Below are 26,987 nucleotides of genomic sequence, written 5' to 3' on the forward strand. Positions count from 1 at the left end.
ATCTAAATTTTACATTTAATAGATACCTCAAGGAAAAGATTTGACATTTTTGTAAAAAAGAATTTAGCATTATTGAGGGATAAAGACAAATTCTTTGGTACAGTTGGCAAATTCAATGATGGTGATAATTTTAGCATCAACCTAGCATCTTCTAATTGTTTTGGTCAATTTCATAAAGCGTGTATGTATTTTCCATGCCAAATCTATAGGACCTTCGGCCTTATAGTCTAAAAAATCAGCTCCAAAAAGATCTTAATTTTGGAATAAATCATATTGTATTTAGCTGAAATTTGGCACAGATTTTCCTATAGAACCAAAAAAAAAACCGCGGTCGATTGAGCCATTCTATTTTATATCCAGACAGGGTGTGGAGGATTATTTCTAGGAGGTAATTCGAGCAGAATTTCCAGGGGGTCCAAAAGAGTGTTTTTCATTTTTCTAGGGGGGGGGGAGAATATTATTTTAGTATTTCCAAGAGATAAAAGACTGATTTTAGTTCATCCACCGTCTATTTAAGGTAAGAAAAGGGCTTATTTGCAGATTCTGCCAGTTTCCAGGAGGTATCCACACATTTTTTGACTTGAAAAGGTTCGTCCAACCCATGTATGGAAATTAAATGGAATGGCCCATTCAGGCGTCATCATAAAATGCCCCAAAAAAGGGTCCACAACTTTTCGAATCTACTGCGCGTTTTTGGTGGTTCTTTGACCCATAAGGAAAATCTGTGTCAAATTTCAAAAAACACAAATTATTCTTTTCAAGGTAAAAACTTAATTTTACCGGACTATTAGTGCAACACAAATTGTAAATGATTAAAACTGTTGCGAAACTGAACATTACGCAGACAAAAAGGACATGTGAATTTAATAATAGATTCCTTGATATTAGATCTTTCCAAATGTTTAAAATAAAAATTCATTATTCCTAAATAACAAAATTACAAAAAAATCATTTACATGAACAAAATTATCTCTTTATTGATAAAAAATACAACTACAAAAATTTGTTTTACTTTTAATTCTACTGGACTACAAGGCGAGGAAATTTTCATGCCTCAAAAAAAATGAAATAGAATCTAAAGTGAAACTTTACCCATAACCGAAGCGTACTAGATCTAGAAACAACCGCGTGCTCGCCTAAAACTCTGGCTTTCCAAATCTCCCTTAAAGAAGTATTACCGGGCCCTTTTTTGCATCCGCGCTGGCCCCTTTAAAGCCAAAGCTCATTTTCTTCCATTTTTATCCCGACCCTAATTTAATTCCAATCTCTTACGCAGGTAGTCTAGCAAGCTAGACGACTAATTCATACATAGTAGAAATAAAGCAAAAAGTAATGAAGGGAACAATTTTAGTCGTCTAGAAACCTTTGTGCACTAACTCCAAACAAAAGAAAAATGTCAATATTTGCAATTATAATCTTTTTCCCGCTCAAAAAAATTCTTGAGAAAAACATGTATGTGGATTTGTGTATTGGAAGTTTTTCATTTGAGTTAATTTTGTTTTGAGAGTTTGTTATTGCTTGATAAATTGTTTTCTCGCTACGCAAGTTTCTGCGTAGCTAGCCCCTGTATCTATAAGGCTGGAACACCGGATTCTTCCAGTCGTTTATACAAACTAAATCCCGTATTATTATTATTATTATTATTATTAGTATTGGTATTATTAGTATTACATGCATTATAAACGACTCCAGTCTAGATTCTTCCAGTCGTTTATACAAACTAAATCCCATATTATTTTTATTATTATTAGTATTACACTAATTATAAACGACTCCAGTCTATTACGCAGGCTCTTATTACGCCAGCGACAAAATAATAACGCCAATAAAGGCCGGTGTAAAAAGGGCTAATAAGGTATTAAATAGTGGCTAAGGCCGAACACTTTGAATGATTGGTATAATATCTAAACAATTACAAATTAAATGATCATAACTGTCTCCATAATTTTCTCATCATCTTTGTTTAAACAGATATCGATCCAGCTCTGAAGTCACTCTTTCCGATGAGAGCGTTGATAACGACTGGTTCCCCGTCTTTCGCGATTTCTTTAGCTTTTTGGAAAGTTTCGTAAATTGTTTTGACATCGTCAGACTCCAAACGAAGACCTTTTCCACCATAACCTTCAACAACTTTTTCATAATCGGTGTACTGAAAAAGATAAATATTGTTATTAAAATAAATTTCTTAAATTAGGCCGAAACACCATCGTGTGGTCAAAACATTATTGAGGACCAAATTTTAATTAGTTAAATCAATCAACTCTAACGCTAACGCTGGAGATCTTACCTACAGCGTTGGATGAAAGACGCAACCATTGAGGAAATGCATCACTGCAATGCCCGGGGACCCCGACCATACTTATATTTTCTAAAGTCACGTTTAAAGATTTGAGCCTGATTATAGTTCAAATGCTACAACGGCTCATTTGCGACCGTAGCATTTAACCAATCAAAAAGCGTTAACTAAAACCTTTTAGTGTTTAGAAGGTGCAAATAGGGAAAAAGATCTTTATCGCCCAATTTTCCCCAAAAGAATGGGCTCAATCATTCTTTGGTTAAAAGTTACATAATATTTTAAGTCATTGCAGTAGTGTCTATCTTGAATATGAGCAGGGGTATAAACACGTAAGCGTACAAAATTGGTAGTTAAAATCTTTTCTCGGAAAAGTTTGAAAGAAGACATTGCATTAACGTCAAAAGTGGGCTGTGCATTGACTTTAGACATTCCACTTTATGCCCACTTTAATTCACAATTACAATAGGAGCTAACTTTCCACCAGATCATTATATGGTTGGTTGGTATGGAAGATCAAAATACTTACAACTAAATCACAAGCCACACTACTGTCAAAGAGGGGAACTTGTTCACGTGCAATTTGGGACCAGCATGCATCATTACCAATTAAGCCAATCACTGGCACCTATGGAGAGAAGAGAACCAATCAAAATCATGTATAAGATAAGTATTAAGAAACAAAAAAGATTTAGAAGTTCGAAATTACGGTCGTCTACGTTCCGGATTTCACAGAATTTCCCAGCGTTTTCTACTGTATTTCTGACTGTTCACCGGCTTAAAGTATTAAGTCATTGAACTTCAAGCCGAAGGGCTAGATGCGAATCTTCAACCTTTCCCAAGCGAGAAAAAGTGAAGCCTAAAATTTTAGCCACATTTTGGGATCTAGCAGTCTCTTTGTTTTTGCGTGTATTTAATATTTTTTCAAATTCTGGCGATGAATGTTACTTTAAGTCCAGCGTTTGTATGAAAACCATACAGGCCACGCAAAACCTTACGTAGGGAAATAAGTTGCTTCAAACCCTATATAAGAGATTCGACTCTACAATCCGTGCCATAATATATTTGCACTTTTGGCTAATTTACCATTTTTCAAAAATTGAAGTTCGAGCGAGAATGTCAATTTTAGGCCCTCAACTTGATTTCATCGATTATTTCGATCTGGGAGGGATTTATTGGTTTCTAGACTATATTTCAAGCCCTACTGAAGTCTTAAGTCTAGCGTTAAAACTCAGAGTTAAAACTCTACCCTTCGAACCTACTTTAGAGCACTTACAAATCGATTGTGGTTTCAAAACACCCCGGTGAATTTCCCTTTTGTGCCAAGTATTTTGTCCCTGATTGTAGCCTTTGGCTGTACTTTATAGAGTGAAGGATTGTTTATAAAGGTACGAAAGAGCTTGTGCTGGCTAACTTCATTGATTCAAAAGTTCATTTTTCAATTAGTGCGAAGACCTGGTTTCTCCTCTGAGAGTATCTATAGCAAGAAAGGAAAGTCACCATGCGGGGTTGAAAATAACGCTCCACGTCATTGCATCCCGGAGGACTAGAAAAAACTTCTCGTGAGATTGATGCAATTTGATAACTACTAGACCAAATTGAAAAACAATTTCTTTCCTCTTTTTTAAAAAATTTGTGCGGAATGTAATGATTTGAGGAAAGTTTTGCAAAGTTTTTTCGGGGTCGCCGGCCCGTGCTTTTTTCAATAGATTGGCAAGATCGTGGACATCTGGTTTGCATGAGTTTACATGAAATTAAGTCGTCACATGGGCGGATAATATTTAATGAAATTTAAAGTAATTCACGTTTTTTTGTAAGAGCATCCAAATATTTTTGAAGCCTTAGGATGTTCTTAACTTGTTGAGTTTTAAGCCTAAAATTGTTCTTAACATGTTCTTATTTTGACCATTTTGTGCATATTTTTGACCATTTTTCTAAGAAATAGGGTGTTCTTGAGTCCACGAAGCCTTAAAATGCTCTTAACTTGTTCTTCTTAACATTTTGGCCAGCGAAGCCTTTGTTCTTATATTGTTTGTTCTTATAAGAAAGCGTGTAGTTTTGAAATAGAGCTTTAGTCACTTCAGTGTTCCATGTTAGTGTGGTCTTAAGAGTAGACCCTAGTTATCTTATCACTTATCAAATTTTATGTTTTCTGGATATAAGAAGATCCTTCGAAACCGTTTTTAAAACATTTGTGATGATAATCAAATCAATAATGATTCATATTCAACTATTTTTAGCTTCTGTGACGTCAAAATGTTCTCATAAATAAGTTTATATTATTTAAAAGATAAATCATTTCGAATTTCTTTTTTTCCACTTGTTATTCAAAACAAGTGAAATTTCATTTGTGACGAAAATCGGAAATCAAACCTTGGTAAAAAAATTAATCAGCGGTTGCAAATATTAATTTCCTACGTTTCGCAGTAGAAAAGCCACCCACGTGCTTCTAGCCTTACTTTGACGAAAAAGGGTGTAAATTTGACCTCTATCATACATCTTGTGAAGGGTATCCAATTAAAATTGTGAAACAGGAATCGAATCGATACCACCAAACTCAAAGTTGCGAGTATTTTGCTTTCACTTAATTGTGCGCAGATGTTCAAGTCAGCTGGAAAAATTAAAAATTCCTTTATTTTTCTTTTGGTCGAGGAAGCGTAGAATTTTAAAAGTGACCTGTGATTACAATGAGACAAATAACATTACCTTAAACCTCTTGAAAGTATCATATTCAGCAATGCTGTACGCCGAAGATCCATCCCCCCAGATGATCCAAACCTCACTCTCAGGGCGGACTAATTTCGCGCCCAAAGCAAAACCTCCACCAACGCCCAAAGTTCCGAACGCTCCAGGGTCAAGCCAGCAAAATGGTCCTCGTGGTCTACAAATTTGAAATATTAATAATCATAATTCTGAATAACGTTATATTATAGACCCATGTCTTATGCATTTTTTACTTAAGGCAAACCCCTGTAATCTCAATTACGAATAATGCGTTGTAGTGTTTCCACACTAAGACCGCATTGAGTTAAATCAAACAGAGAAAATGCCAAGACGAGAGATTAAATTTTTAAAACTTAAGAATTATGTCGAAATAAAGTTTTGTAGTTTAAGATATTCACTCAATAAAGAGACCATTCGTCTGTTTTTAATTGAATGTAATTTAGATGTTTTAACTACTGTACTTTAACGCACACTAAATTCTAGTTTGAAGAATTTCTCACTAATAACCCAAATAACTAATATTATAATAATGTTTTGTTTTTCGATCTAGAACCACTACTTCAGTTGATTGATGTCCACAACCTGTAAGCTTCATAAGTTTCGTTTGCATGTTGGTTTTTTCTTAAAGATACCGGTATTTATAGGATGCTATTTAAATAATTAGTTAACATCAAGAACGCAATAAAAACAATGAACTTACCTCAAAATGTACGCAGCAGTACCAACAAAATCTCCACCATCTGCAACGATGATGCTATTATCATCTAACGCGTCGTCAAGTTCATGTAGAAGCTTCACAGGATTTATGAACCTGAAAAAAGGTGATTGAAAATCTCAACGGGAGGTTTCTGTGCCATTGCCAGAAATCTTTTAAATTTAAGGTGACATTAGTAACAGTACAGTAACATTATGACAGCAAAAGCTTTATAGATTTTTTTAATTCGTTTAAGTAACCAAAAAAACACCATAGCATGCACACTCTTCTAAGAAAATGTTTCTTATCGTAAAAATTACTATGGAATATTTTCAAGTAAAGAGTGTTCGTTTCGCACACTACATACTAGAAAGTGATAAAAAAGGCTTGCAAAAAAGTTTGTAAATCATACTTTTCAGGTTTGGCTTCTGCTTTCAGTTTGTTTGTTTTCTCTTTCTCGATTTCCCGCTCTTTCAACAACTGGGCCCAGTCCCCTACTTCGGCTGCCGGTTTCATGCCCTTGTTACATAACTCTACCACAAAAGAGGCTGGGTCGGCTTGTATAGCAACCGTGGGTTTCCAGAAAACGTCCGAATTTTTCATCAATTGTGATCGGTTACGATTGACGCAAATGATTTTTGATTTTCGGTTAAAGACGCGTCCGTAACTTAACCGGAAGTCGCACACGGTCCCAATGAGAAGAACGACATCGGCTTCTGAAAGAGCGTCTCGTCGGCGTTGTCGAATGTGGATATTAGAATTGCGACCAAGGAGACCGCGCGACATGCCGCCAAGGAAACACGGGATTCCAAGAGCCTAAAAATGTGGACGAAAGTCATAACCAAAACATTCTTACACAACATAAGATGAAGTGATATTTATGGATCGATTTAGAATTTTCATCAAAAGTGTTTTTATCAATTTATACTATTTCTACAATTCAAAAAGTGCTAGTAAATACATTCTTAATCTATTAGGACACTCCTGTCTCACAGCCCCGGTGGAACTTTTGTCCTCAGCGAGGATAAAAACTCCTATTGAAATTCTAATGGGGATAGAAAATATTTTGTTCTAGGGTTAAAAAATCCAGTGGGAATGGTTTAAGAGTACAATTCTTAAACATTGAATTTCGAATGGTGATGAAATCAAAGTAAACTTCCCAGTGGGGCTGAGTTTTTAGTCGCGCGGCTGAGGTCGAAAAACGTTTCATTTCGTGATACATATTTTAGATTCCAAAAAAAACAACGGAAACTCGCGAATTAGTATGTGTAGATTACAAAATCAAAAAGTTTCCACGATATTATCGTGCAAGTAATGAGTAATTGGCGATTTTTTGCGTTTCCACGCAAAATTGCAAGGCCTGGAAATTCATGATTTTTGGGGGGTCTTCAAAATCAAAAAAAACCTATACCACGTGATAGAGCTCTTCAAACTGAGCAAAAAAATGTATTACACCAAAGTCCCAACTTCTTTAGATCAAAAGTTATGGGCCTATTTGTGGTAAAAAACTGATGGAAAACAGGGAATTTCCCCACAATCTGCATTAATTTATGCAAAATTAAACACCTTTTTGACCACAAATAGGCCCATAACTTTTGATCTAGAGAAGTTGGGACTTTGGTGTAATACACTTTTTTGCTCAGTTTGAAGAGCTCTATCATGTGATATAGGTCTTTTTTTAATTTGAAGACCCCCCAAAAATCATGAATTTCCAGGCCTTGCAATTTTGCCTGGAAACGCAAAAAATCGCCATTTACTCGTTACTTGCACGATAATATCGTGGAAACTTTTTGATTTTGGAATCTACATATACTAATTCGAGAGTTTCCATCGAAAAAAGTGGAATCTAAGAGGTGTATCACGAAAATCATTTTCTAGCCACTTTTTTCGACCTCAGCCGCGCGACTATTTTGCCAAATTTTCCAGTGAGGCTGGGGTTCCAGCGTGTCTGTGACACAAGGGTGTATTAGGCCTCGTAAAAATGTTTTAATTTGTGTGATTTGCTGTTATAAAAGAATTCATGATATGCAACATTGCAATGTCTTCCACGGACCCAACAGCTGATTGGTTGGAAGTGACGTATTGACCGATTTTACGTCACTTACAACCAATCAGCTACTGGGTCCGTGATGTAATGCCAGAAGACATTGCAGATATTTCCATACCTCCAATGAAGAACGTAGCTTATCCGCGGGGACGGGTGGTAAAACAGCTTGGCTACCAATCAAAGCAACAGGCTTCTTAGCTGCTTTTAATAGCTTGTAAGCTTGATCAACTGAAAATGATAGAAAATATTGGATTGTGTAAATAGATCAATTATTTCTACCTCAAATGTCCATTTTAGTGAAACTCTGTCTTCAAAACATCCTTGATTCTTCAAGAATCTAATTAATATCCTTATTGTAGAGGTAGATGTCTTGACATTTGTAAATTCTCCAGACAGAGTGAGGAGTAAAGAGACCCCCAGCGGTTTTCGCAGATGGCGTGATTGGCGTTTTTTCAAGTTCGTGATTTTGTGATTTTTTTAAGATTTTAAAGTGCCTGATTGCGTGATCGGAGGAACCAACGTGATCAACGTGATCGTGGTGATAAAATGGAAATGTAACTCGTGATAACGTGATTTGGAAACTTTTTTTGCCTGATTTGAAATTTGACTAGGGGGACCTCAGTAAAAACGGGCGAGATAATTGAGATTTAAACGAAATATAAATATCATTAAATCCTTTTTCTCTTTCTTTGATATAATTCTGATAAAAATGTGTGAGAAATAGCGTCTACTTTTCATAGAGTTAGTTGCTAGGCTATTGAAAGGTCAACTTTCTGGAATGTAAAAGTAACAATAAGTAGAGGATATTGAGATATACAGATATGCTGTGATGGCCGAGTGGTTAAGGCGTTTGACTCGAAATCAAATGGGATCTTCCCGCGTAGGTTCGAATCCTACTCACAGCGAAGAAAATAGTTTTTTCTGATTTTGGTTTCATTATGTTCTCAGTTTCTTTGTACTTTAAAATTACAAATTGAGTTTCTTGCCATCCAAAAAAGTTAAAATTAAAAGGCATCAACTTGAGAAATATTTCTCTAACTAGTCTCCTAACAGGAGCGTTGTCCAATAAAAAGAGTGTCACACAGAAAATCATTAAGATTTACAAGGAGGGTTCGAAGGAGTTCGAAATACCGTTTTCAAGTCAAAATTTTGGCTGAATCCAGGACATACCAAGGTTAAAATACCGTTATACCGACAAAAGATACGGCTAATCATCGTCGCCGTCTGATTTCAAAATACCGTTTTCCCGACTCTTTTTTCGTCAAATCCCGTAAACCCGTCCTCAAAAAAAGGGTAAATCCCGTCACACCGTAAAAGTACTACCCTCTTTATAGGGTACAGTAGCACATACTTTAGAAAACATGATATAGTTAAGAATTAAGAAAACATATACCTTCCATGGTAGAGGGCATGGGAATTTGTGGTGGTAATGGTTTTGTTGAGATTGGATCCCAGGCCCCTGCAAAGATGGAATCCACATTGTTCGCAATGTACCTTTAAGAAAATAATATTGCAAAATTTATACCGTAGAAAAAAGAATAATGCATTTTATTGGTGATATACCTTATAAAAACTTGTGACATTATTATAGTTTTATAATAAAAACTAACAAAATTAACTGCCTATCGGACCACTGTTGAAGAGGGCAGAACCGACAAATTTTAACTAATTAGCTTACGAAATGCTTTAAAAACTCTATTTAAGCGTTTTTAAGGCGTTTTCAAGCAAAGAACGCCAAAACGCAACCTTATAAGCGAGTGAGCTACTTCCAACGGCATATATTAAAGTATAATTAGTATAAAGCGATTTAGAAGAGTCGGAACCAGCTGTCTGGGCTTATGTTGTAAGCTTACAGAACAGTACTGGGGCCTTATAGTTAAGCTTATCCTGAACTCCATACAGGGCTGAGCTGGTTCTCAATGATCCTAAACCTCGGGGGACACTCCATTGCAAAAGCTTTTGAAGAAATGCAATGGAACTTACCAGTTGACAATTTTGGGAATCAAACCTTTTGGATTCGTCTGAAAGAGAAAGAAAAAAGAAATTGACTTTGAAAAGGCATATCACATCTCTGATATGATACATTATGATATGCGAGCCATCCCCATCGGAGAATGGGTCCTACTCCTAACAAAATAGTAATTCCTCCTTCTTCAAGTAAGAATGGATAGCGGACAGTTACCATAGTGATGGCACTCGAACTACACTGGAGCGCATAATGCTCGTCGCAAGCGCAGAAGAACGAGACGAGTGCCACCACACACACCACAACGTCTGGCAAATCACCCACACTCTTGTATCAGTAATTACATATCTAAGAAGGGTCGGACATATGATCCAGAAGCGTGCCAACGAATTAATACTTCGGAGGCGGAAAACTTTTGTCATAATAAAGTACATTTGACGGGGAAAAAACTTGATTTTCCTACCTTACACATTTATAAGCGCACTTTCCTGTCAAATAATTCAGTGCATTTATTAAACTTTTAAAACCAATATTATTTAAATAAACCCTCAAGTGTCAGGTTACTCGAGTAGAAGCTAAACTGATACCAACTGAATAGGCGTCCTAACCTTTATACCGGCTTCTTTGCGAACCAATTCATAAGGATATAATACATCGATCGGAAATTCAACAAAAACTGGTCCTGGAAAGTGGATGGTTGAAACGTATTGACGATTAAGATTAAGAAATTGGAAATTCATTGATTGTGCCAATAAGGTGGAGTCGTTATAACTCGAACACGCATGGGGAACGCAAATTTGTTCGAGTTAAGGAAGTTTCGAGTTATGGAGTAAGGTTGTTCATGGTGTTCACTTGTTCGAGTTAAGGAGTTGTAATGGTTCGTAATGGTTCGAATTATGGAGACTCTACTGTAACAGATTTGAAAATTTACGCCGCAAATTTATTGCAGTGATTGAATAAATAATAATAAGTAAATATTCATACAATTCCATGGCAAAAAAGTTACCTGGTGTGCCCGACTGTGCAATTTGTAGAGCTTTTTGTAATGTGGGCACAATCTCAGCAACTCTAAAAAACAAAAGAAAAAATGGGTGATGTCACAAGGCCTTAGTTATGGGAGATGACGTATTTTTAAATCATTTCAACTAAATACCAAAGAAACACGCAACTTCCTCCTCGTGTATCCCAGGCTTTATTTACTTTACTGATAGACGCAGTAATCTTTTGCATTCGAAAAGCAGACAATGCCTGGGTATTTTCTGGCGTTATCAGTAAGAATACACGGGGAGCGAGTGTAAATACTTTTGAGCAAACAAGAAAAATACTATGGTAAGAACTCTCTGGACGGCGACATACATTACCTTGTAATGGTAGCAGTAAATTTACAAAGAGGTTTAAACAAACACATTTGATCGATGTCTTGAAGAGCACCTCTACCCTGAAAACAATTATAAAATAGTGGTTTATATAACACCTTAGACAATTAACAGATATACTTTTCTTCTAGCAGCATATTCATCCCTATTATTTAAGGAATAGCGCAACTAAGTTGTGAACAAAAAGGAAAAGAAATGCTTTTTACAAAAAATGAAAATAAATACCAGAATGTGAAATTACAATTAATCATGACTGGTACGCCTATCAATTACCTCAGAATCCTACGTTTTCAAATTTTTAAATTGTACAAACAGCATGAGTAAAAATGAGCATTAATATAAAAAACAATTTGAATGTTTCCAGAAGTTCCAAAAGTTACGAGAAGATACAAACCTTTAAAAGAGTAGCAGCTGCGCCACCTATCAATAGGATTGGAGATTCTGCCATTTGTGCATTCTTAATTGCTGTCACTGTATTTGTCAATCCTATGATAAAGAAAAGATTGTAAAAGTGACTCTTTAAGTTTACCATAAAAAAAACAATAAAATCCTCATAAAATATGACTCCTGTGGAAGAAAATCAGACATGCATGAAATCACTATGAGTGTTCTAATATAGATTTTTTTAAAGTTTTAGATTTGCAATGTATTACTTAGGTCTGTTGCCAGTTTTTTTTTTTTGAAGACATCCTCTTGCTTAACAGCTCTGTACACATACCTGGTCCAGCAGTTACAGCAGCAACCCCAACTTTTCCAGAAAGCCTAGCAACAGCATCTGCTGCAAATACTGCGTTCACCTTGATATTTGTAAAAGAAATTAAGTGCAAGGTATTTCATAATTACTACCAGAAAAAAAATAGAAATTAAATACTCCATTGGATGCAAAATTTACAGAAGAAAGTTAAAAACTGCGACGACTGTAGATGTTAAAGTCAACCATCCTTTCCACAATAATCCTCTTTCCTTTTTGTTCTTGCTATCCCCCTTCTTCAGAAAACTTTTCAACCCTTTATTTTGGAAGCCCTTATCTCACTTATAGCAAGGAAGACTTGAACTTTTAATGAAATGAAAACATACTTAACTGAAACTTACCTCATGGCGTGTGTCAACTACTTTAATCTTTAATGTTTCACATGAGACTAAGATTGGTGATATATGCCCTCCAACCAAGGTGAAGATATATTCAATACCATGACTCTATGAGAGGAAATTTAAGGGCTGATTTCATATTAACTTACAGTTACAAATGACTAATTAATTTTGGTGAGTGGAAAAATTAAAAAAGAAACTGTTACTTGGTTATGAATACCTTAATAAAATAAAGTATTCGACATTATTGTACTTACATTTTATGTTTTTAGCATGCTGGCCAAATTATTACAAACAAGAAGACCTGTTAGTTCAGTCTATTTGATTTTTCATTTGTCAAAACTTTAATTCCCAAGCTGAGAAAAATAATCTACAATAATTTTTCCTATAATTATTTGTGAATGTAATTTGGGTGATTTGGAATTTCTTAATCTCTATGTGTGAGGGTCAGTATAATAAATGTATTAAACAAATGGGATTGAAAGGATTGAAAAAAACATACAGAAAGCAAAAGGTTGTTACCTTCAAAACTTGTGCTACAAGTTCACCACCATGCCTCTTTGAAGTTTTATCAACCTGAAAAAATAATTTTGGTATTTCATTACTCCTCTATTATACAAACAACAGACTTTTATTTGGCTCACCAGAGCTTATGGCAAGAAAGCCAGATTTAAATTTACATTCATTTATTCAATTATGAATACACAATTAACGTGTTCTTATTTATATGTATGCATTTCCAGTAGCAGTAATATCAGTTTAACCCTAACTCTTCATACAAAATTTATGGGAAGTGCAAATTTTGAATTTGTACGTAAGCACTAAGCTAAATTCCCACAAAAGTGGGACAAAAAACAGCTTTTTGAAGTTTGCAAAAAAACGCCACATAAAGGATTTTTCAAGTTCAATAATCTGCAAGATGCCTAAAGTAAACATCATTCCCAATAAATTTTGCAATCTTTTAAAGTTTCCGTTTTTGTTTCATACACTTATTCACGCACTTCTAACAGTCTAATTTCCCTTGCTCAGAAAAATTGAATTCTGTTTGAGAATTCAATAAATTCTTAATTCTAAGAGGACATTGTAACCAGAGATTATTGCGATAAAGAGTTTGCAACAAGAATTGCAATTTGTTCATCAAAAATTATTTGCAACAGCTCTTCATTAGACACCCACCTTTAGTGATATTATTGGTTCATTATAATTTTACTGGTAGCTTGGGAAATACCGTGTGTTTTGTTTTTGATAAGAATAAGCTCTCACAACTTTTTACGCCCCCTAACAGCTGACAGTTAGGCTAAGCTAACTTACTTTTTTTAGAAATTTTTTTTTTAAATAGACCTTTTCATAAATTACGTCAAAAGCATCACTTGCCATGTTAAGAAATTATTGCCATGGTGATTAACTCCCAATTGATTTTATCAAGACTTGATATCTCAAGGGATATAATCACCATGGTAATTGTTTGAATACGAGGCAAGTGACTTTTGTTACGTAATTTATGAAAAGGTCTATGCTTAACATAGTTGACACAAAATACACATTGACAGAAGTATTCCCCATGCAATGTTAGTATCAAAATCTGCAATAAAAACAAAAGTTGTCTCTTCTTCTCAGTGGCTTCCATAATTTCCTCCATTGAAAAGTCTTTTTAAATTTCAACCAATAAGATTGCAAAGTATGATGAAGGTTAACAACCAGCCCTAATTCTTGGTGCTAATAACTTTTCAGTACCTTAGATGACGAGCAGTGATATAACTTTATTTGCTTCAATCGTTGATTCTGGGGGTTGAAGTTTTTCTTATCTTTAGTTCTCAAACGAAAGCGGGAATTTGATGCAAGTATTGTTTTTTCAAAGAATCCTTTCTAATTGGATGAATGCATGTGATTGGATACCTCTTTTGTAAACAAATTTTTGATTGGACAAAATAAAATAATCGATATTGCTGTGATTGGATAGTAAAATATTATTACAGAACGCCCACGAGTTCCCGCACAGGTGAAAAACCTTAATCTGTAAATCATTTTTTCAAGCAAAGAGTACGCGAAGCGATTCTAGCTTTACGATAGTGCCGCGGATAATCAGTTGGATAGTATTAAACTATCATTATCCCTTTATTTACATTCCTTAGAACTTTTGAACTACTTTTTTTGGATTTCCAAAGTCCTGCAAAGGGTTGGGAAAATCAGAAAATCAAATTTCGATCCCACTAAGGGTAGGAGAAATAGGAAAATTTCAACTTTTTACCCCCAGAAAGATTGAAATTTGGTCAAAATTGGTCAAATTTGTCCCGGTAAAGGGTCGTAATTTTCACAAAATTTTCCTTTGTTTTCTCCTTTTAGTCCAAGGGATGAAAGTCAGGCGACACCCCCTGTCAGCTTGCAACCCTAGTACCCCCCACTGGTGTTCACCAATTTTGGCAAGCTCTTTGTAATCTTTCAAAGAATGATTCAAAACTAAAATAGAAATACAAAAGAAAAATAACTAACTTGAACAAAAACAAAAGTGTGAAATTGACACACCTACTTGTGGAGAATCTAAGTTCTAGCAATAATTTATAGTATATACAAAAGAAAAATCATGTTGAAAGAAAATTGAATGCCTGAGTTTAAGTATAATTGAAAATCTAAGCTGAAAATGTAAGTTGAAAATGTAAGTTGAAGTATAAATTGAAAGTATAAGTTGAGGTCTCCTTCTTTTCACTAAACCTTGTCGCTTGTGTGCCTCTACGATCCGGAGAGCTATGTCGGCGGGAGTTCATCTCCTGGTAGGTTCAACCAAGCCGAACAGGTCAAAGGGGAGAAGCCAGACGAATGTAGTGAAACAAACAAACCTCTATTCTTGCGGGTAGTTGAAGTCTCCTTAGCATATATTGACAGACTAATATTTTGGTTTTGAGACAACGTGTTCATTCAGTCACATCGCCCAAGTTAGCTGGGAACCGCAAGGCAGCAACAGAACTGGCTACTCAACGCTGCTATTTCAGCCATTAGACAACATGAACAGTTCTTTAAATCGCTCCAGGGTTGAAGCCCCTGATTTTCGTCCTTTCCAACCTATTGTATCGACAATCGATTCCAATGACGGCGATACCCCAAACCCCACAAGGAGGGTACCTCCCGATGATAGGAGAAAGAAAGGACTCTTTAACCAAAGGCATCACATTCACATCGCACAACTCAATTGTCGCACTCTGAACTCTCTTAACTCACGAAAAGAGATAGTCGTCCACCTTGAGAAATTCAACATTCCAATATGCTCTATCCAAGAACATCGCTTCCTCCATAATGCAAACGACCCTGAGATAATTGCTCAACCATTGAATCGTTACACACTATTCACTGCTTCCGCCTGGAAAGCAGCAAACAATGCAACTATTGGCGGAGTAGGAATCATCATCCGAACAGATCTTCTACCAATTCTGTCGTCAGTTCGAAAGATTTCAAATCGTATTATCATCGCTGATTTCAGAGGTAACCCAAAATCCAGCATAATATCTTGCTACTCTCCACATAGCGGTTACGATGAAAAAGATATCGAAAGATTCTACACTGAAATGCGCAACCTAGTTCTTACAATACCAAGTCATTCATTCCTCGCAATATGTGGAGATTTCAACGCCCGTATAACCGGCAACTTTTCATACCATAGCATCTGCAACCAGAATGGTGATTATCTCCAAGAGTTCATTGCAGAATTCAACTTATTCTCCACAAACACATCTTTCAAAAAACGAACAAGCTCCCTTTGGACTTGGAAATCTCCCACCGGAGACCTTAGCCAAATTGACTACATACTCTGCCGAAAGAAATGGAGAAACACTATCCATGATTCTCAAGCACACTCTTCTTCTGATCCCATCGGTTCTGACCACCGCATCGTCGTGACCAAGTGCAAGCTAAGCCTCCGTGCCCCAAAGACTAACCGTCAAAAGGCACTAAACTGGAAAGAGTTAGCTGATCCAACTACAGCAAACTCGATAAACGAGAATCTATCAGTAAACTGGGAAAACTGTACGGACAAATCGTATAAATCCTTTACTGTACAATGTATCAACACGGCAAAAACAGTCCTACCTAACAAAGAAAGAAATGTATCCATAGAACCTGAAAGTGTCGCCAAAGCTCGCACGGAAGTGTTAAACGCACCACTGGAGGACGTATCGTCAAAACAACAACACCTCAAGGCAACACATTACCAAGAAGAGGAAACAAGGATCAACATCATCCTAGACGAATTTGACAAGTCCAAATCGACAAACAGCTCAAAAAACGCCTGGAAACTTGTTAAGGAACTCTCGGGAAAGAAAAAGCCCTCTACTTGTTTCATTTCAGGAGACGATAGACTAAAAACTTGGAAAGACCACTTCCAGAAACTTCTTAACAACGTTACCACCGATGAAAACGAACTTTTTGATCCTCAACAAATTTTTGAACTCAACGAAAACATCTCTACCGGAGACTTTACTATGACGGAAATTGAATCAGCCATCAAACAAATGAAAAACAACAAGGCACCCGGTCTCGATAGTCTTCCACTCGAACTGTGGAAGCTCCCTAAATGTAAAGAAATTCTTCTTACCTTCTGCAATGCAACTCTAGATGGCGCTCGACCTCCTGAGTGGGGATTGTCTGCTATCGTACCTGTTCCGAAGAAGGGTGATTTAACTAAAACCGATAACTATCGCGGAATCAGTCTCAGTCAAGTCTCGGCTAAAATCTATAATCGCTTGATTCTAAATAGACTGCGTCCTGAAATTGATAAAGTACTTCGACCAAACCAAAATGGGTTTCGTAGCTCTCGATCGACATCATCCCAGATCCTTGCCCTCAGACGAATAATTGAAGAGATGAAAAATCACAAAATGGAAGGGGTTATCACATTCATCGACTTCCGTAAGGCTTTCGACAGCATCGACCGAAAACGTATGTTCAAAATCCTGCATGCATACGGAATTCCACCGAAGATAGTTGATGCCATCAGAATAATGTACGAAAACAACTCTGCGACAGTTCTTACTCAGGAAGGTGAAACTGAGTTCTTTAAAATCGAAACAGGGGTATTACAAGGCGATCCACTTGCACCTTTCTTATTTATCATCGTTCTGGACTACGCACTAAGAAAGGCCATAAAGAGTTCTGATGGATTGACTTTGTTTAGACGAAGAAGCCGCCGTCACCCTTCAATTCATCTTGCCGACTTAGACTTCGCAGACGATATTGCCCTAATTGACGAAAGCATCAAAGAGGCAGAGCGTGTTCTCCACAAAGTTGAATTAGCAACACAATCTATTGGCTTGTTTTTGAATATACAAAAAACCAAATACTTGCATATCAACTCAACAAACAACCAAAGCTTCAAAACCATTGATGGATCAGAACTTGAAAAGGTCCAAGACTTCAAATACCTCGGCTCGTACTCCGAAACATCTACTGAAGTCAATACGAGAATGGCACAAGCTTGGTCTGCTCTCAACAGGCTTGATACATGCTGGAAGTCGAAAATTTCTGCTAAAACGAAACTAAAGATCTTTGATGCGACAATCATGTCGATCCTTTTATATGCATGTGAATCCTGGTCCCTCAATAAATCTCTCGAGAGAAAAATTGACGGGACCTACACAAGGATGCTGAGAAGGGTGAAAAACATCGATCCCCAATCACATACCACCAACAGAGTCCTCTACGGAGGGCGACCTCCAATCAGCAAAGTCATTCAAATCCGCCGTCTCCGCCTAGCTGGCCATATCATACGTGGTAACGAACCTGCAACAAAACTTTTGTTCTGGGAACCTGAAAAGCCTAGACGAAGAGGTCGACCAACCAAAACGATTAAATCACTGATACATGAAGACACTGGGTTGGAAGAGAGGGAACTTATACGGCTGATGCACGACAGAGATAGATGGAGGGAACACATCATGTCACCCCAAGTGGATGCCTAAAGTGAAGTGAATAAGTTGAAAGAAAAATGTAAGAATATATAAGTTCTATTTACCAGCATGCCAGGAAATTGATATTGTGATGGTCCTGAACACAAAAGAGCTAGAGCTTGAAGTTAAACAAAGTTGAATAAAGTTGATTGAGAAATTGTATTGATTGATTAGATTTGAAGTGCTATCAACCTAGCTTAAGAGCTAACTGACTTGAATGATGGTAGCCATCTTGAATTGATTTGAAAATTGAGAGATGTTAACTCCTCAAAAGCTAGTTGACAACTGATGACGAAAAGCAAAATGCTGCTTTTGTATCAAAAAGCAAAGTGGACAAAAATTATAAAAAACTAAGTTGATATGTAATAAATTATGAATAAATAAATTATTTTTTGTGTATAAATTATATAAATTATTTTAAAATTGAATTGTGTATGAAATGCAGAACAAAACAAAGGACAAAGACCAGAACAAAGTGGACATGCAAGAAAATTTCCAAAATGTGTCTAGACCCTTAAGAAAGCTCTGTCCACATGCGGCAAAAAAAAAACAGAAAGACAGTGAAAAACACAGAAAACTTAAATATGTATATTTTTGTAAATTTTGAATAAGATAAGAACATTTTTGAACCAGACCAAAACATAATAAATGAAATTTTGCATTTCATGAATTTCTTTAGTTTACACTGCCCGGCCGGCATATGCAAAATTTCAATTGCTCAAGTTATCATATCACTTATAATCAATTCATGAAATAAAGGCAATTCATCCACAGGGTGTATCATAACCAAGCCACGTACTGCACAAAAGGTGGTACGATTGAAATTTTCTGTGTGGTTACGATATTCGACTTGGCACCTTCGAATACGATCATCCTTGCTTGTTTTGACGCTTTTGATCTTTCCATATTGATATGTGTTGCATTTCTATTTCTATTTCTATTTCTATTTCTTTATTAGCATGAACTTTTTACAAGTTATTTTCGCTAATGGAACAAAAAATAAATAAATGAAAAAATATTAAGTAATTTACAGATTATAAAAACAACTATAGTGAATAATAAATAAATAAATAAAATAAAATATGCTTTATTCAATAATTAAAAAGTCTAAAATCAAAAGACTAAGATAAAAAAGAGCTAGATTTAGGCAGATTCGAGAAGTCTAGTAGTATATTGAAGCTAATGTGATTTCTCGGGATTTAACTAAAGATATGAATTGTTATAGGCGTTACTATAAATAAGTATAGATTATATGAAAAAGGTATAAAATAAAATATATATTTATAAAAAAAATACAACTTGGTATTAGTAAAAACTTCGTTCTAAAAATCAGAGGATTAAGATTTATGACTAAAGAATAAGGATTAGAATAGAGACGCACAGAACGATGCATGGCGAGAAAAACTAAAAGTATTTCAAACAAGAAAGAAAAAGACCTAAATTTGGCTATAAAGTAACTCTTAAAATTCGTTAAAATTTAGGGATAATAATTTCTCTTCAAATTTATCACATTCTACAATATTTACAATATCATCAGGTAGACGGTTCCATAAGCGAATTGAACTTGGAAAGAATGATGAGCTATATACTTGTATTCTGCCGTGTGGTTGGATGAATCGTAAGGTAGAGCAGCGTTGACGTTTTGGGATATTTTCTGGATCTATTTCTTTCGTCCTGTGATAAATGGAATGCAACATCTTTAGTTTGGCAATTGACCTACGAACCTCAAGTGACTTTAATTTAGATTTGATTCTTAGTAATGAGGGGCTGACATCATAATCCCAGGAGTTATAAATCCATCGCAGCGATTTTCGTTGGACCATTTCGATTTTATCTCGTAGAGCATTATTATTGGAAGGGTCCCAAACTGTGCTTGCATATTCTAAGATTGGGCGAATAAAGATTTTGTAACACTTTAAGCGAGTTTCGGAGTTGCTTTTAACAAGGTTTCTTTGCAGGAAGAATCGAACAGCGTTGGCTTTTGCACATACATTATTAATGTGAGAGTTCCAAGTAAGACGTTTAGTTAGAGTGACTCCTAGGTATTTAGCCTTCTCTACCAGTTCAAGGTTGATATTGTGTATGTTGTAGGATTCTACAACAGTGAGTCTTTTGTTAGTGACGGTTAGGTGCATTACTGGCTTTCCTGCTTTAGGAAGAGTACAATATCACCAATATTCAAATTAAACGTGTTATCAAACCATTTTGGCTGATGCATAAGCTTTGGTAGATGAACGGTTAGCCATACTTCAAACCAGGCATTTTGAATAGCTCCTCATTTTGTTTGAGAAACTTGTCTGGTTTTGAGGTGATATTGACAGGAAATGATGTACTTCTGTTATTGTTACGACCTAACAGAAGTCAGTTTGGAGTTAAGATGTAGGAGACTTCAAACTCTGAATGTTTCCGTTCCACCTTGCCATGCATGTGATGACCGGATACAGGACATGTTTGAAAATCGACAAGAACATCTTGAAACAGGCGGTTTTGAATATCCTAAAAGGAAAGTTTAAGCATTCCGCATCCCTTGACTAGTTGACTTCCTTTGTCTCAGGTAGTAGGTACTTGGGGTGTCCAACTTCGCTGGCAAATTGTGTGAATGATAAGATGAATGCTGGCGTACTATAATCATCCATGATCTTAATCTTTGTAGCGGATGTTGTTGTGCAGCAAAAGATTACCATCCATATTTTGATTGTGGTGTGTTTGTGGAAGTTTGAGTAAGAAGTAAATGGCCCACACAAATCCACTTGTGTTGAATAGAATGGAGGGGTGATGTTCAAATTGTGGTCTGATATCATTCCCATTTCCAAATTTCATTTCATTTCATTTATTAATATTTAAAGAGGAGCATACATCAGTTAAATAAATAACAATTTACAACTGCTATCAACGTCACTCCTCTCACCCAAATCGTACACTCGCTTCACATCACACCTCAAGACACACACTCAAGATAAAAATAAGATAAAATGACATAAATACTAAAAATAAATACTATTATAAATTGATAAAATCTAAAATCTAATGTTTTCGAAAGATTGAGTTTAGTCTAAGAATATGCATCAAAGGATGAGCATCGTGGTCAAAGTAGCCAGAAAGGCTGAGAGACTAGAGGTGTGAGACTAAGACTGAGATGTGTAGTAAGAAGATGCATAGTAGTGAAGCTAAAAACTAGAGTAGGATAGATAATTTGAAGAGCTCTTAAAAGAAAAAGCAATAAAAAGATATTGCTTAAACTTTCAGGTGCGTCTTCATGGCGTCAGAAAAATCCTTAGAAGAAATTGTTTTCCTAACTTTAATTGGTAAATCATTAAAAAGTTTAGCTCCACTATATTTGTCCACTATTTGTTTTAGTATGTTTTCTCAGCTTAAAATAACCGTTTAGGTTTGAACAAGTTTCATTATCAATCGAGCTTTTAATCAGGTTTAGTGCTTCTGCATGGATCAAGTTGAGTATGGATGGAATACGTTTCCCCGTCAGTCGATGAGCTCTAGATTCAAGAGATTTAAACTGCTTCTTCTGAGTTTCGGTGTATGTCAGCTTGATCGGGCCTCTGTACGTCAGAATTGGAACAGTCATCATGGTGAAAATAGAATAGGCTGCAACTTTAGTGAGGTAAGAACGGAGTTTTTGGAGAAGTCTCAGTCGACCAGTTGCTGTTTTGTAGGAGGTATCAAAGGTTTTGTTAAAGTTCAGATTTGGATCAACTTTGTTTCCGAGATATTTGTATTCCTGTACGTAATTAATTTGTTGGCCTCTGTAGAAAACATTAAGGATTTTGTCGATCATTGAGAGATGTTTAGCTGTTCCAAAGAGCATAGTTTCCGTCTTTCCCTTTTTCAAGTTAGCGATCAATTCGTTGTTGTCGAAGTATTCAGAAACTTTATTCAAGTCATGATTCAGATCACTTTCGATTTGCGTTTTCAACTTTCCGTTGCATTATATAACGGTGTTGTCTGCGTACATGATGACTTTTGATTTCTCTAAACATTCTGGGAAATCGTTGAATAAGATTAAAAATAGCAGAGGACCTAGTATAGATCCTTGGGGTATGCCAGTGGACAACGGTTGTTTGTTTGATAACGAGTTGCTGATACGGACTTGCTGATTTCTATTAAATAGGTAACTTTTAAACCATTTCAGTTCTATGTTGGAGATCCCGTATTCTTGAAGCTTTTGCAGTAGAATACCATGACCAACGGTGTCAAATGCTTTTGTCAGATTGATGTAGACAGCTCCTACTAGTTCTCCTTTGTCGATCGAAGATCTAATGTCATCAAACAGTAGGGCACTAGCAATTTTGGTTGATCGTTTTTTTCTGTATCCAAATTGACGATCGGTGAGTAGGTTGTTATTTTCGAGGAAGTCAGAAAGTTGGCTTCTAACAGCTTTCTCCAATATTTTTGAAAACGTTGGCAAGATCGATATGGGCCTACAATTTTCTGTTTTTTTTGTCCCCGGATTTGTGGATAGGTGAGACAATAGCTTGTTTCCAAAGTTTTCGAACTTCTCCTGAAGTGATGGACATGTTGATGACGTACTTTGATTGTTTTCTTTGCGATGTATTGGCATCTTTCACAGTGTCTTCGGACAAGTTTGACAAGATCACGACCATCAATGATGTAAGATATTTGAAGGACATAACAGAGAACAGTTTCAACTCCAGCATGTTTGGCAACTGGATGGTTTCGATGGACATGATCGACAATGCTGTAGGCAATCAGTGAGTGTCTGTCAACCAGTGGGACAAAGAATGATGATGCGGTGAGGTCAAGCATTATGTTGGTGAGCTTTCCAGTTGCTGTCACATTGTTTGTAGGTAGAATTCTGCCAGTGTAATGTAAGATTCCATCCTTCATTGTTGAGATTTGTTCATACTTCTTTTTCAATGAGAACGCTTGTACTTCCTCTGTTGCTTTAGTGAAGAAGTATTGAAAAGTTGATTTTTCACATGGTTGAAGAGCGATACGTGACAATCTTTTCTTGCGACATGCAAAGTTTGATACAAATTGAAATATTGTGCTCATGATTGCCAATGATTTTGTCCAACCATACTTCATTGGGTTCACAAGGTACTCTGAGAAGTCAAACCGTTGATTTATGGATGAAAAGTGGATGGATGGAGCTATAGTGATTGAATCAACGATTGGAAGAATCTGTTCTTTCTTTGCAGCTTTGAGTTCTTCATTTGTGAGTTTGACTTGATTGACAGATTTCAAGGGGAAGCTATCCTCAGGATCATGCATCCAATCAAACCCGTTGAACCAAGTTGAATTTGATGATACATCAGAAATAGTTGTACCTCTCCTGGTTCCAATGTCTGCGCTCATATTTTCAGTCGAGACAAACTTCCATGATGCTAGTTCAGTGAATCGGTGGACTTCAGTAACACGACTGCGGACCCATGGCTTTAGTTGCTTCTCAACACCATTGATCCAGAACAAAGCAATTTGGCTGTCTGTCAGTTTCAAGCTTGATTTGAGGTGTGATCCAAAGGCTCTTCTAACGACTTCTCCAGTGTGTGCGTTGAGAGTTGCTGCAAAGAGTTCACCTCTTGGTTGAGTAGTTCCATCTGGGATGAGTCTTGAGTGTGCGAAAACAAGTTGGCATGAAAATTTCCCACACTTTCTCTTGAAATGTGCATAGATTGCAACACATGTGATGTTTTTAGAAGCGTCTGCTGTATCGATTGAGTTGATCTCTAAATTGATGGCATCCTCTGGTACGATTGCACGTCTGTATTTTATTTGGGAGATTTCTTCCATCATTTTGAAATGCGAGTCCCATATTTGTCAAAGATTGTCTGGGATACGCTTGTCCCATCCAATACCAAGATCAACAAGGTGATGTAGATCAAGCTTCATTGCGGCTATCTGAATTGAATTGAATTGAATATATTTTCGCTGCAACACAGCAGGATAACCCCTTACAAAAAAAAATAGATTTCTCTAATCTTATACAATGGGGAACCTAGAAGAAACTGAAAAATTATTACAGAACTAAAGAAAAAATGATGTGGTGTGATTTTCCCAAATATGTCATAGAGTTCAGCTACTTTTGAGACACATTGTCTGCGATTGAGGTTAAGTGGTACATCATTGATTTTGACAGGTTTCTTGCCTCAGACTTTCTTGGCAAAGTTTAGCTCGCTGACATCTAATGACACAACATCTTCTTCCGGATACCACTTCATTCCTGTGACACCAATGCTTTCACCATCTGATGTCAGGTCTGGCTTTGGTTTTTGGTTGGAGAATGTTATTCCTTTGAGTGAGAAACCTCCACGATTGACCACGATCTCAAGTTCATCAGCACGTTGAGTGGCAAGCAAGGAATTTTTACTGCTCTTCTTACATACTAAATTTAAAAGATCTTCTATGTGGCGTTTTTTTTAAACTTAAAAAAACTGATTGTTGTCCTGCAAAAGGACTTTAGCTTAAGTGCTTGCGTGGTGCAGTATTTCTATTTCTATTTCTATTCTATTTGATTGAGTTGCCAGAGGCTTTGAAGCCCATTTTTGCCACTATAGACGCTTTGGATAGACCTTTTTTTTAAGGGGCAGCCATGTTGAATAATTATGTACTCCAGCATAAAAACAATGATACAGCCATGCTTAATTTTTAAAATATGCATGATACAGTAATTATGCATGGCTCTATCATTGTTTTTATGCTGGAGTACATAATTATTCAACATGGCTGCCTCTTTAAAAAAAAGGTCTATTAGCGCCCCGTCAACACCTTGAACTGACTACCCATTTCCCCTCACATGGCATGGGTTTACCCGGGCGAAGGTTCATTCACTTGCCAAGTGAACTGCTGCGAGTGGGAATTGAATCTCAGTCGCCTGTGCAGCAATCAAATGAAAGACCTGCTGGTCATTAAAATACAACTACGCAGCTCCGCTCGCAGCTCTACTCTACCATTTTTGTTTTGATTTAATCTTATATTTTACTTATTTTTTATTTTGTATTTATTTTTTATGCTTGGAAGAAAATTTTCACATCGGTGGTTAACAAATAAGGAAAAGTCCAATTAAACATATACTGTGAGTGGTCCTAAATCCGACAGCCCTGCCTAAATCCGATGGGGTCTTTCAAAGATACAAACTAAAATAAAAACAAACCTTTCGCTGTGACACAATGAAGATACCAAAGTGTCAACTAAACTGAGAGATTTGATACACTGAACCAATTGAACCAAATAACAACAATTGCTTCTTATACAAAACATAATTTTTTATTACAAAATTGTTAAACGTTTTAAACACGAGCAATGGATTCAGAATAATAGAGGTAATTATTTTTACAACTCACATTTTATTGATCACATTAATTGACATCTTGACATTATACCGGGTGCCTCAGAAAAAACTTTGGACGTTTGGCGAGCCACTGAGGCCTAACAAAGTCTTGTTTAGACTCAAAACCACTTTTATTAGAAAGAGGATAGTCTAACTTAAATTTTGTGGTATAACTTTTTAAGTTTGGTCAAGTAGTTGTCAAGTTATAAGCTTTTGAAGTCAAAATTCACTTTTCGAAAAGTGTAAAAAACACGTAAAAAAAGGTGTATTAAATTTATGCAAATAATGAAAAAATAGCTCAGTATTTGACTTATTTAACGACTTTTACGACATAATTAATTGTTAAAATACTTTTAAAAGCAGTTTTCGTTTACAACATAGTCAGTTTTTAGTAAATAGTCAGTTTTTAGAAATATTTGAAAAAAACGCTTAAAAATGCTTAATTTAATACCCTTTTATTAGGTGTTTTTCACACTTTTCGAAAAGTGAATTTTAACTTCAAAAGCTTATAACTTGACAACTACTTGACCAAACTTAAAAAGTTATACCGCAAAATTTAAGTTAGACTATCCTCTTTCTAATAAAAATGGTTTTGAGTTCAAAAAAGACTTTGCCTGGCCTCAGTGGCTCGCCAAACGTCCAAAGATTTTTCTGAGGCATCCGGTAGTCATTTTGTTAGATGTTTTGTTTCCAGAGTTCTTGCAATAGTTTATTGCTCAACTTGGAGAGGAAATTTTGGTAAATATAGATTTTTTTTCATAGCAGTTATTTGAGGGGTCGGATTTAGGCAGGGATGTCGGATTTAGGACCACTCACGGTACAAACCCAATCGAACACATTCAAACACAATGGAATGCAGTCGTATCCTAATCAAACGCAATCGAATATCAATCAAATTTGAAAATTGCGGTAATATTCGACAATCGAATTTAAATCGGTCGATTGCGTTCGATTTGGTTCGACTGGTTCGCTCGTCGATTCCGTTCGATGAGATCGTCTGGATATGTGTTTCCTGTGATTTTTGTATGAAGAGTTAGGTCTATACTGACACAGTATTTCCCAAGCTAACTGGTGCCCTAAAACCAATTTCTTTTATAAGCTAGATATGGGGGCTGTCCATCCCAAAGAAAAAGAAAAAGCAGAAAGCCCCATCCCACCCGCTTGCTGCTTTAATATGAAATATAGGCTCTTATAGCATTCACAATTCAAGAGCCTGTTTTCTGTTTGGAAGGATGTTACACTGACCCTCAATAATATATATAGGTCCATCATATATGGATCCAAACTAAGTTTTTGTAGACATCAAAAATTAAAACTAAAACTCTACTTACAGATTTCAAAAGAGTGTGCTGTAGATTGAGTTTCTTCAGAATATACAGCACTGCTCCAACAAAAGTGACACCTATTATCAAAGGAATTATCATCTTTACTGTCACCAAAGTTCTTGAGATGAGATATCACAGCCTCAATGGCTAAGAGTTTGCAAAAGTGTGCAATGTTTTCGGTTTGTTGGAAAAAACGTGATTTGAATGGACTTTGATCGGGTGTTTAGAAAACGA

General features: G+C 36.1%; 1 protein-coding gene and 1 non-coding gene across 2 annotated transcripts; one reads left to right on the plus strand and one right to left on the minus strand.

Annotated features, from left to right (window-relative positions):
- Positions 1-1,780: 1,780 nt before the first annotated feature.
- Positions 1,781-26,987, minus strand: LOC136810730 (2-hydroxyacyl-CoA lyase 2-like). Its single transcript, XM_067067331.1, has 16 exons — positions 26,760-26,987; positions 12,712-12,765; positions 12,193-12,297; positions 11,819-11,897; positions 11,495-11,586; positions 11,086-11,162; positions 10,731-10,792; positions 10,333-10,406; positions 9,742-9,779; positions 9,152-9,252; positions 7,877-7,986; positions 6,124-6,527; positions 5,718-5,828; positions 5,000-5,174; positions 2,823-2,921; positions 1,781-2,149 (listed from the first exon to the last, which is right to left on the minus strand). The coding sequence occupies exons 1-16, from the start codon at positions 26,850-26,852 to the stop codon at positions 1,964-1,966; spliced, it is 1,860 nt and encodes a 619-aa protein (XP_066923432.1). The 5' UTR covers positions 26,853-26,987; the 3' UTR covers positions 1,781-1,963.
- Positions 8,582-8,663, plus strand: Trnas-cga (transfer RNA serine (anticodon CGA)). Its single transcript has one exon. It is a non-coding gene; the product is annotated as a tRNA-Ser (tRNA).

Source organism: Clytia hemisphaerica, unplaced genomic scaffold (genome assembly GCF_902728285.1).
Source record: "Clytia hemisphaerica strain Z4C2 unplaced genomic scaffold, Clytia hemisphaerica genome assembly, whole genome shotgun sequence".
Classification (NCBI taxonomy): Eukaryota; Metazoa; Cnidaria; class Hydrozoa; order Leptothecata; family Clytiidae; genus Clytia; species Clytia hemisphaerica.

Coding starts and splice junctions, on each gene's coding strand:
- LOC136810730 (XM_067067331.1), bottom strand. CDS start 26,852: ATGATAATTCCTTTGATAATAGGTGTCACTTTTGTTGGAGCAGTGCTG. Junction 10,793..11,085: donor TTTACTGCTACCATTACAAG/GTAATGTATGTC, acceptor TTTGTTTTTTAG/AGTTGCTGAGATTGTGCCCA. Junction 9,253..9,741: donor ATTCCCAAAATTGTCAACTG/GTAAGTTCCATT, acceptor ATTTTCTTAAAG/GTACATTGCGAACAATGTGG.